The sequence below is a fragment of the Carlito syrichta genome, unplaced genomic scaffold (assembly GCF_000164805.1).
Source record: "Carlito syrichta isolate Samal-C Ts95f unplaced genomic scaffold, Tarsius_syrichta-2.0.1 Scaffold312887, whole genome shotgun sequence".
Taxonomy (NCBI): domain Eukaryota; kingdom Metazoa; phylum Chordata; class Mammalia; order Primates; family Tarsiidae; genus Carlito; species Carlito syrichta.
In genome coordinates, this window is record NW_007256983.1 from 356,318 (window position 1) to 368,847 (window position 12,530).

A 12,530-nucleotide genomic window follows, 5' to 3' on the forward strand; every position below is an offset into this window, starting at 1 on the left:
TTTGGTTTTGAATCACTATTATTATATAGGAGTCTTGTTGATGTGATAGCAAAGTGTGGATGAGATTTATATAATTAAATCTCATCCTTTAGTGCACCTGAGTCTCTGTAATATGACCTTCAGAAATATTTCTCAGACTATTTCCTTTCTCTCCTTTGGTGAGACAGGAAAGCTAGAGGGGGCTGGTGTTGTCAAACTGCCCTTCTCTCAAGTAGTTAAGACTCTGGTAATGCCATTCGTCTAAGAAAGCAGGCCTTTGTTATAGAGAACATTTTAAAAGGTTGCTTTTCCCCTCTCCTTGCCAAAAAAATGAAGGACTTTTTCTCAGATCTTCACTTTGAGAACGGGATTCCCAGAGGTAAAAATCCAGAAAGTATGGAGGCCCACCTCTAAGGATGGGTACCTAGTTTCTCACACTCAAGCTAATTCATACTCACACTTCAGTAATTAAAATGGTAATTTAAGTATTGCTAGCAGTGTATGGTTCCAGTGGCTTCCTCTCCATCCCCTCCTTAGGTGATCTCAGGTGTTATTATCTGTATTTTCCTGGAAATTTCCACCAGTTTCCATAATTAGCAGTAGGTTTGTTCTGTGACCTCAATTATCTGATAGGTCTAAGAAAAGTCATTGATTTTCAGTTTTTTCTTCTTTCTTGTTTTAAGGATGAGAGGGATTATTTCCAAACTCTTCAAGTGTCAGAGTTGAAAGAAGAAATCCTAGATTTTTAAATAGATGTTCAAAATTCAATTTCCATGAAAGTCATTATATTTCATAGCCTTCATTATCAGTGAGTGAATATTCATTTACTTGCACTTACTTTCTCAGTGCTGGATGTTGTAAATCTTTGTAACTTCCAGCTAGCTCTGCAGTTTTACCTGGCCATCTAAATTCTAGCCTGTAGGATCTGAAGGGAAATAATATATGCAACTTCAGACACCTGCCCTTAAAATAAGTTGATGTGATTCTTTGTCGCCTTCTTCATCTGGTTCCCTGGGATGTGAATGTGATGGCATGTGAGGGCAATATCAGGATCACACAAGGAGTGAACCAGGAGAAAGGAACTACACCAGTACTGGTCTGCCTAATTGAAGACTATTAAATGAGAAAAGTCCCCTTTTAAGGCTCTCTTTTGGGTCTCTTACAATCCTACAGAATCTGAATCTCAAAAAGTAACCTTATATTTAATAATAAAGGGACTCGAAGTACTTTAAACCAAACTCATTTCAATCCCCTGAATTATATGCCACTGTTTTCCAGTATTTTCATGGCCTTTTAAAACCCTATAAGTCAATCTTGCTGTTCTTTTCACTGTCAACATTTTTCTATTAATCCATATATTTAACATTTTCTTTATTCATCTTCTTTCATTTCTCAAATCTTCCACCTAGGACCATTCATAAACAGCATGACAATGCTTCCCCTAAACCCCCATTTCTACATATCCCTTCAGTCCATGACACTGAATTTTTTAAGAAACCAAGCCAGAAATCAAAACTGCAGTTCTTAAAGAGCAGTCTGGAAATCCTAGGGGTCTTTGAGGTCAAAACTGTTTTCATAATAATCCTAAGACTTTATTTTCCTTTCTGACTTTCATTCTCTCATAAGTGCACAATAGTTTCCCAGTCTACATGACAAGTGACACTGCTGCAGACTGAATGCAGAAGCAGATATGAGAACCCAGCCATCTTACATTAAGTACTTTCAAATAAAGGTATTTGAAAATTGTATAACAATGGCATTCTTCTTATCAAATATTTTTGTTTTGGAAATAATTATTTTTCATAAAAAATATTTATGTTAATGTGTAATGAGTTTAATACTTCCATATAAGTTACAAGTATTTTTTAATTTTTCAAAATTAAATTTTCAGTTTGAGAACTGCTGTTAAGAAATACCCCACTTTCTTAAGTCAGGTCCCCAGGAAGAGAATCTGAGATGAAAATTTATGGTGGGGTGAACTCTTGGAATTATCAGCAGTAAGGAAACGAGGAAAGCAGAATGAGGTGGAAAAAGAAATTGAACTCTGATGCAATTGCAATTCCTTCCTTGGAAAGCTCTAGAGCTGGGACAGCTTTTCAGATATAAAGAGGGCCTTGCTGTCCTCAGGGAGAGTGTAACCTTGCATAAGGCAACTCCCTTCATTCAATTAACAATTCCTGTAGAAGAACTTCGCTTTGAGTTACCAGCAGCCAAGATTCTCAGGAGCTGGCAGCACAAATGCCTCAGTCCCGAAGGTGGAATCTTGATGAGTCTGAGGTATACCTTATACTTGAGTTCCTGCAGGAATCAGGATGAAAAAAAACCCACAGCAGGACTACATCTACACTCACACCCTTGATTTACTCCTCTGGTTTGTTTCCTCCATGCCCTCACCCTTTTTACTGGAAGGACTTCCTTAATAAATCACAGGCACAGAAATCTTCATTTCAAGGTTGGGGACAACCAAAAGGCAAGTCTGTCAACAGATCTTGATTCCCCTGCCCAACCTTTACCCTAAAATATTTCTCTCCAGTCTGCTGCGTTTTTATCAAATGGTCCACCATTTGATAAAATGCGTTTTTATCAAATGGTCCACCAACCACTCAGCTGCTCTCCATAAAAATATAGGAGTTATCCTTTATCTCTTTCTTTCTTTCATATGAATAAATTCTAGATGAATCACCTCCAAGATATATCTCAAATCTGCCAATTTCTACTACTGTGTCCCTAGTTCAAGCCACCATTAATGTTTTATTCTGTGTGTTCCAAAGTCATTCACAGGAATTGGACCTTAAGAAGTTTGAGTTCTAAAACGGAAACTCCTCAGGCAGCAGTTCATGTGTGTCCAGGTAAAGAGGAATTTACCATGATTTGATTAATGACTTTTTCAGATGTTATCTCAATCACTTATACCCATCTTATTATTTATGTCCCTTGGGACAAAGGGGAAAATGAATTTACAGAGACCAGATCATCTGCTTGCTCACATACGATCAGTAAAACACCCTTCTTAGAATTCAGACTCATGTTTACTCTCAGGCACCTTATCTTACTGGAGAAGCTCAGCCAGTCTTATTCAGTGAGAGAGACCAAAAGAAAACCTAAGGTGATCCTTAAGCACCCTAAACGAAATTTTAAATTTCTGACTCCAAAGGCAGAGGATTTAAGGCATATGGGCCAAATAAAGAAACACTAAGAAAATCATAGAGAAAAACAATTTAGACCAAAAAAAAAAATGTCTTGCAAATATTTACACAGGGTTTCTTGTGTAGATAATACATGAAATTTGGACCTATTTTCTTTAAAAAGGTCTACAAATATTAGGTATGCTGGCAAAACTGAATTTAGCACAAAACTCATGAAGACGACAATACTCAATTAGAAATTTAAGTTTTGATAAGTTGCAATTTTCATTAAAATAAGTCTGTTGTTTATGATAAGTCACTGTCAATCTTAAAAAACATCTAGTAACAGTCAACATTGAGGCTGGGTGTGGTGGCTCACACCTGTAATTCCAGCACTTTGAGAAGGGAGATGAGGGGCTTGCTTGAGTCCAGGAGCTTGAGACCAGCTTACGTGACATAGTAAGACCTCAACTCCACAAAAATTCAAAAAATTAGCTGGGTGTGGTAGCGCACATGTAGTCCCAGCTACTCAGGAGGTTGTGGTGGAAGGACTGCCTGAGCCCAGGAGGTCAAGGCTGCTGTGAGTTATGATCATGTCACTGCACTCCAGCCTGGATGACAGAGTGAGACCTCAACTCAAAAAACAAAAACAAAAAACCAGAAAAAGCCGCCATAGTAATGGTTGTACATCACAACTTCAGTTTAAGAAATATTTACTTTTGTGAAATCAACTTCAATTAAATGCAGTTAATGTGCAGACATAAAAGCTAAAAATCCCTTTTGACCTTATCTCTATTTTAAAAAGGCACTAATGGCTTTCTGTATATCACATAATATTGTCGAGATGACACAGTAAAATATCAGCTACGAAGATTATGCTCATGTATTGTTACAGACAATGAGACTCTGTTAGAGGTCTAAGACCACCATCACTTTCAACCAAAACTGGATGGGTTATTTAAGTCAATAGTTGTTAAAAGAATAGGATAGTTGCTAGGTTAAGATGGAAACAATTTTATACAATTGCTTGTGGTCACCTCAGGACATAAAAATTTCTCATTTTAAAGTATTATAATAACTAACAATGATATCAAAGCTATGTTGGCTGTATGCAAAATTACAGGGCAAGAAAACTAATATTGCAAAGTCAATTTCTCAGGAAAATCTTATTCTCTTGACAGTGACTCTAAATACATTACTAATTAGTTAGTTATGAACCTAATAAGTCTGTTGTCAAATAATACTAGACAAATAATATTTGATACACTAAGAGGGTAGGAACCATGACGCCCTAAATTAGTAAATAAAAGCACATTCAATTTGTGATACTGGTCTGGTTTTCAATAATTAAATATTTACTTGAATCTAAGACATCACCAGTTAAAGCTGTGCCCAATTTCAGAAACGTTAAAAAAATCATTAAAAATATGCTAATTTCATGTTATGTTGTAAATCGAACTATTCTAATTACTAATATTCTGGAGAAATTTTTGATAAAATAGTTTAGCATCTGATAGGGCATATGAATCCATTATAACATTTCTTTACATGAACACAGGCATCCCCTGCCCTGTTAATTCTGAGAAATAACTAGAAAAACATTACTACAACAACAGTCATATCATCGTTACATATCGTGAACTTTTAAAATTTATTTTATATGCTACCAGTCTTTGTTAAGGTATAAAAATTACAAGTAACACTAAAGGACCCCTTTAACCAACAGCCCCAAACCTGCCAGAGACAACACTATCAATAATTTGGTGTGTATCCTTCTAGTTCATCTTAGTTTTACATACATGTTTCAATAATAAAAACAGTTCCGTTCTTTATAAATGATTTCATTTCCGTTTACATGAATATCACACAATGTTTCATTTATAGCTTGTTTTTTTTCACTCAACATTGTTTTAAATAACTATACATGTTACACAATATGGATCTAGTTCATTGTTTTTAACTGTTGTATACTATTCTTCTATCTTTTGAATATACCACACTTTATCCATTCATTACCCCAATAATGAATATTTCAACTGTTTTTAATTGATATATCTATATATTTTCTTTTTTTTCAGAGATGGGGTCTTGCTATATGGTCCAGGAAGGCCTTTAATTCCCAGTTTGAGTGATCTGTCTGCCTCTGCTCCCAAGTAGCTGGGACTATAGACACATGCCAGTGTATCCGGCTATACATACAAAGGGGGAACCCCGCAAAACCCCAGAATTTATTTATAAAAAAAGTGTGCATTTATTCTTACATATTTAAACTTCAGTCACCTTTAAGGTACTCTCTGTTTGATGCAATACATCCATCAAGATACTTTTTCTACTACTCAAAAAACAGTTTTTTGAACTAAAAGGATGCCTTTTAGTGCTGCTGTCATTTTTTTGTTTCACCTCTTCCACATCAGCAAAATATTTTCCTTTGAGGACTTTTTTCGTCCAGGGAAACAAAAAAACAAAAAGTTGCTCAGGGTGAGATCAGGTGATTAGGGAGGGTAGGTCTCAGGGGTCAAGTTGTTTTTGGTCAAAAACTACTGAACACTCAGTGTAGTGTGGGCAGGTGTGCTCGTAAATCACCCATCATGAAATGGGCAAATGTGTTGAAAAGAATCTCCAAAAAAAATAAATAAATAAAAATTTAACAGAAGCTGAACACAGCCTCTCATGACAATGCTAGCTGGTACGTTGATACCAATGGGTTCCTAGAAACTTACTTAGTGGGGGAAACCTGTACTACAAGGGCCCCACCCTCCAAAAAATAATTCTGGCTTTTAATTGGTCCCATTATATATGTAATATATATATGATATTATTTGTGAATTTCTACAGGATATCCAAAAGTGGAACTGCAGGTTCATTTTTTTATTTTTAAATGTTCCTTACCTAATATTACCTTCCTTTTCTCTCAATGCTTTCAGAGTTTGCCTTTTCACATTTCAGTATTCAACTCCTTTAGAATACTGATTCTTTATACGTTGTAAGGTTATATGTAACCTTATTTTCCCCAATATGCAGTCAAGAATTTTTACTGACTAGGTCATCATATCTCTGCTAATTAATGATGTCAGATCTAACATACATCAAGTTCATATATATTCATGAGTTTGCTTCTAGGCATCCTATTCTTTACTATCTAGGCACCCTATTCTTTACAATCTGCTTATTTGCCTATTAATGTACTAATACTACATAGTGACCACAACTTTATATGTAGAGTGTATGGTAAGGGTGTATCCTCTGCTTTTTTTCAAAATTATTTCAGCAATCTATAATCTTCTATTTCCAATTTTAGAATCATTTTGGAAAGATCGTAGAAAATTCTTGATTTTGTTTGGAATTGCAATCAATCTATAGATTTTTAGGAGAATTGAGATTTTTTAGGATACTTGGCTTTTTCATTTATGTATATGGTATTTTTCTCCATTTATTCCAGTCTTACACCCTTCAACAAAGTATTACAGTTTTTCCATGAAGATCTTGTTCATTTCTGTTGAGCTTACAGCAAGATATTTTAAGTAAACATGAATTAAATTTAATAGAAAAACATTCTTCATTTAGTACACTCGGCATTTCTCACCAGTATGACCTCTTTTATGTATAGAAAGGGATGCTCTTTGAGAGAATGCTTTTCCACAGTCATTACATTCAAAGGGTTTCTCACCAGTATGACTTCTCATATGTATAATAAGTAATGAGCATTGAGAAAAGGCTTTTCCACATTTATTACATTCATAGGGTTTCTCCCCTGTATGACTTCTCACATGAAGAGTAAGGGATGAGATTCGAGAGAAGGCTTTACCACATTCATTACATTTAAATGGTTTCTCTCCAGTATGAATTTTTTCATGCTCAAGAAGATTCTGTCTCTGACTGAATGCTTTCCCACATTGATTACAATGATAGGGTTTCTCTCCAGTATGAATTTTCTCATGTTCAGTGAGATTTGATTTCTGACTAAAGGCTTTCCCACATACTGTACATGCATATGGTTTCTCACCTGTATGAATTCTCTGGTGTCGAATGAGATTTGACATCTGAATAAAAGCTTTCCCACATTCATTGCACTCATACGGTTTCTCTCCAGTATGAATTTTCTGATGTGTAATGAGATTTTCTTTTCTGCTGAAGGCTTTTCCACATTCCTTACATTCATAGGGTTTCTCAGCCGTATGATTTCTCATATGTACAGTAAGGGATGAACTTTGAGAGAATGCTTTCCCACATTCACTACAAACATAGGGTTTCTCACCAGTATGACTTCTCATATGTATAATAAATACAGAGCATTGAGAGAAAGCTTTTCCACATTTATTACATTTATAGGGTTTCTCCCCTGTGTGACTTCTCATATGCAGAGTAACAGATGACATTCGAGAAAAAGCTCTACCACATTCATTACACGCATAAGGTTTTTCGCCAGTATGAATTTTCTCATGCTCAATAAGATTTTGCTTCTGGCTGAATGATTTCCCACATTCCTTACATTCATAGGGTTTTTCTCCAGTGTGAATTCTTTCATGTTCAATGAGATTTGATTTCTGACTGAAGGCTTTCCAACAATCTTTACATGCATAAGGTTTCTCCCCAGTATGAATTCTCTGGTGTCTAATAAGGTTGGACATCTGAATGAAAGCTTTTCCACATTCAATACACTTATATGGTTTTTCCCCAGTATGAATTTTCTGATGTGTAATAAGATTTTCCTTCCTGCTGAAGGTTTTTCCACATTCCTTACATTCATAAGGTTTCTCTCCGGCATGAATTCTCTCATGTCTGATGAGGTCAAATTTATGATTGAAGTCCTGTCCACACTGATTACACTTAAAGGGGGCTACCACATAGGATGAGCCATGATAAAATGGTTTCCCATAATCATTACCTTCATAATTTTTCTCTCTTACACACCCTTTCTTATAACTAAGCAAGTCTAAATTATGTTCCAAACCCCTAACAAGTGAGTCACATTCACAGATGCTTCCTCTTGAAGTAACAATGTCTGAACTCAGAGGAAATGGTTTTGTAACTTTTTTACATTCAATGACTTTTTCCTTAATTAGAGTTTTCTTGGAGATGGATGTGACTTTCCTCACAAGTGTTTCCTGTTGTTTCTTGATCTGTTCATCAACTTCCCAAACTTCTAAAATGGAGGACCAAAAATTATTACTTATGAATATTTCTACCACTATACTATTAATAACATTTCAGAAATTTGCTGATGTGGGATTTAATCTTTGATGTTGGCCTTAGTCAACTAATTTCAAAGAAATCTAAGTGCAAATATCCCTCGTTCCTAGTTTGAGAAGTTAACTATTATAGTAAACATTCTGAAGAAAAAAAAAAAAGGACATATATAGGTTCTAATACTTTGATTTAAAAAGTCTCCTGTGCGATGCAGAGGTCAGCATAATTAATAGAAAAATTAAAATGAAAAGGTGAACATAAAAATGACTGGGGAGGAAAACAAATGACTAGAGAATAAACATTTGCGATTTAACACACTGGATTAAATGCATATATTCATTTCTCCTCCTTTCTAAAATCCCATGAAAATGGCAGTAAAAGAATCAAGGGGCAAACCCAAAAGAAAAAAGAGACAGGAGTGTAAGTAGGGTGAATAAGATATTTCAACAAAAAACTACAAGGTAAAAGGCATACAGGGAACTAGTAATTTGACAGCAGAGCCAAAAAACTAAAGCAAAAGTATCAGGAAGATGTACATGCAAATAAGTAACAAAGTGATTTGGCCAAAAATCACCAGAAAAGCTCAATAATTGGATTATTCATCTACTCAAAGGTAGAGATAAACAGGCACAGGGCAAGAATGTTCCGTCTATTCCCTGCTTTTTAACATCATACTAGAAGTCCTAGCTAATGCAAGAACAAGAAAAGAAATAGTAGGTACACAGATTAGGAAGGAAAAAACAAAACTAAAACTGTCTTTGTTCACAGATAATGTAATCATCTATACAGAAAATCTGAAACAAACAAACAAACAAAAAAAAACCACAACAAGAACCCCTGCTGGAACTAATAAGTTAAAAGCTAACAAGGATGTAGAGCAATAGGAACTCTCATTCATTGTTGGTGGGAATGCAAAACGGTACAGCCACTTTGGAAGAAAGTTTGGTAGTTTCTTATAACATTAAGCATATTCTTACCATATCATTCAGCAATCATGCTTCTTTGTTTTACCCTAATGAGTTGAAAACTTATGTCCATACAAAAACCTGCATATGGATATTTATAGCAGCTTTATTCATAACTGTCAACACTTGGAAGATGCTCTTCAGTAGTGAATAAATAAACCTGTGTTACATCTAGACAATGAAATATTCATCAATGAAAAAAAAAGATGAGCTATCAAGTCATGAATAGATATGGAGGAACCTAAATGCATACTGCTAAGTGAAAGAAGTCAACTGGAAAAGGTCACATATTATATGATTCCAAACATAATGTAGAAGGCAAAATAATGAATAGTAAAAATATCAGTGGTTGCCAGGGGTTACAGGAGAGGGAGGAATAAACAGAAGGAACACAAAAGAGTTTTAGGGCAGTAAAACTATTCTGTATGATACTACAATGGATCTAAGACATTATATATTTGTATAAGTCATTATACACCAAGAGTGAACCCTAATGTGACCTATGAATTTTGGCAATTACAATGTGGCAACTGTAACAAATATACCACTGTGGTACAAGATATTGATGGGGGGGGAGACTGTGTGTATTAGGGGAAGGGAATGCTACTTCTGCCCAATTTTGCTTTGAATCTAAAACTGATCTACAAAATTGAGTTATTTAAAAAAAAAAAAAAGGTGCAGTGACCTTCACCTGTAGTCACAATTACTTGGGAGGCTTGCTTGAACTCAGGAGTTTGAGATTAGCCTAGGCAACATAGTGAGATCCTGTCTCAAAAACGTTAAAAGAAAGGCAGGATAAGAAGGTGACTAAAAAGAAGAGGATTAATATAAAGTCTGAACAGGAACAAGTTAAGACCTCCAAGGCAGGTGTAATGGATCTGCTTAAGTAATATGTATTCCAATCTCCAATTATGTTTTTCCATCTTGCGAAGGCTGAGGCCATTAAAACTACATCTCCTAGACATAAGTGCATGCAGGGTTCCTATGTGATTTAGAGGCGTTGTATACTCATACAATATTTCAGTCCAGAACTTGTCAAGCATGGTTCCTCATGCCTGTAACTTTAGCATTTTGGGAGACTGAGGCAAGAAGATTGCCTGAGCCCAGCCTTGGCAACATGGTGAGACCTTGTCTCTACAATAAATTTAAAAAATTAGCCAGGAGTGGTTGCCTGCACCTGAAGTTTCAGTTACTTGGAAGGCTGAATCAGAAGGATTGCTGGAGCCCAGCAGGCTGAGGTTGCCATAGCCTTGAGCACAGCACTGCACTCCAGCCTGGGTGACAAGAGTGAGAATCTGACTCAAAAAACAAAACAACAACAAAACTAAATCAGGAAAGGAAAGAAAATGGGTACTTTGCTTATGACATTACAACAGAAGTGGCAAGATTCTGAAACCCACAGCTGTAGAAGCATTTTCCTGGTTTAGCTTGAACAACTTCATCATGGTAGGAAAAGGAACTACCCTAGCAGCTCATTTGTATGTATAGCTTTAAGGCTTATTCCTAGAAGCATAGGCCATAGTCTGTCTCTTCAGTCTGCCCCCAAATTCTGTAAGCCATTTAATACTGTCATATAAATTCCTTCTTCCTTAAACGAGTAGCTAGTATATTTTTTTCTCTACAACTGAACCCTTGACCAATAAACTACTATGCCCTGATTCATATAGGAAATGGTCATGTCTCTACTACCTAAGCAGAAAAAGGAAGGCTTACTTTCTAGAAAAAATAAACCAGAGAAGCTCTAGACTTAGAAACAAAAGAGCAGATGAAAAGAAACGCCTCATACTAATTAAAAAAGTAGAAATTATATGAATGTATACATTAAATAATGAGATCTCCAATCTTTTTATATTGTTTAGCCTCATGAATGCTGTCATGTACCTCTAGGTAGGAGATGAAAAGACTAAAAAAAAGAGCTATAGATAGTAGCATGTGGGACTCTAAACAACATTTCTAGGTTCTGATTCAACCATTCTACAATACAGTCCACTAGCTAATAAAAAAAAAAGAAATATTTCTTTGTTAAATACAAGATCTTTAGAATTTTCCTTTTATCCTTTCATGTATCAAAATGAGATAAACTAATGACATTAATGAATTACTATTTAAACTAAGATTTTTAAGAGTATTATTTAAGTTTTAAAAACATAGAAAACTACTAAAACGGAAAAATAAGACAAGTAATAACTCTAAGAAAGAAAAAAGTTATATATGGATATGTAATTAACAGTCATTTCTTGGCTTAGTAATAATGTAAATAATCACAACAAAGTAAGCGGTAAAATGGAATTTGCCAAAAATTGTGGTATATCTATATTCAAAAAAAAGGAAAGGAGATGGTGCTAGTGTTATAAGACTACTAAACCTTATCTTCCATTTACATTAAGTCGATAAAAATTGGAAAATTACCAAACAGCAGATTATTAAGGGAAGTCTAGCTTCTGTCTCTTAAACACTGATCCCTTCTTCATCCTACAGGTAACCATTTTTATGATCAGTTCCTGACTTATTCTTCCATTATTTAACACACACACACATAATACATTTGTTTATATACAACACGCACACACATATATATCATACATATAGCTGACTCTTGAAAAACATGGAAATTAGAGGTGCCAACTTCTCATGCAGTTAAAAATCCACTATAACATTTGACTCACCCAAAACTAACTACTGATAGCCTACTGTTGACCAGAAGCCTTACTGATAACACAAATAGCCAATTAACACATATTTTATATGTTGTATGTATGACATACTGTATATTTACAATAATGTAAGCTAGCTAAAAAATGTTATTACAAAAATAATAAGGAAGAGAAAAAAATTTACTATTCATTAAATGGAAGTGGATCATCATAAAGGTCTCCATCCTCATCACTGAAGAGGAGAAGGAGGAAAAGGAGGTTGGCTGAGCTGTTTCAGGGAAGGCAGAGGTGGGAACAAAGAGCATATAATATAGGACCCATGCAGTTCAAACCCATGTTGTTCAAGGATCAGCTGTATTATAGATATACACAGAGGGTGCCAAAAATGAATACATATTTTAAGAAAGGGAAAACTATATTACAATTGTAATATTCATTATACACTGATAACAAAGATGAATACAAGTCACATTTGACTTCTGCAATTACAAGAGGTGCTCCAAGTGGTTACCATCAGTGTCCAGGCATTTCTGATTATGGCAAACTAAAATTAATACATAGATAACATCTCTTAAAATGTGTATACATTTTTTGGGCATCCCTGGTATATATACCTCCAC

General features: G+C 35.1%; 2 protein-coding genes across 4 annotated transcripts in view; one reads left to right on the forward strand and one right to left on the reverse strand.

Annotated features, from left to right (window-relative positions):
- The window catches only part of LOC103272599 (zinc finger protein 829), a 310,263-nt gene that overhangs the window by 231,261 nt on the left and 66,472 nt on the right, over positions 1-12,530 (forward strand). The gene's annotated exons all lie outside the window — the stretch shown is intronic.
- Positions 1-12,530, reverse strand: part of ZNF568 (zinc finger protein 568) — a 102,538-nt gene that overhangs the window by 59,346 nt on the left and 30,662 nt on the right. Inside the window, exon 7 of one of the 3 annotated variants that reach the window (XM_008070080.1) lies at positions 6,665-8,244. The exons of 1 other annotated variant lie outside the window; for it this stretch is intronic. In XM_008070080.1, the coding sequence (XP_008068271.1) occupies positions 6,665-8,244 (1,580 nt within the window). Of the gene's footprint in view, positions 1-6,664; positions 8,248-12,530 lie in introns of those variants that run through there. One more of the 3 variants, XM_008070079.2, reaches the window with a different exon arrangement.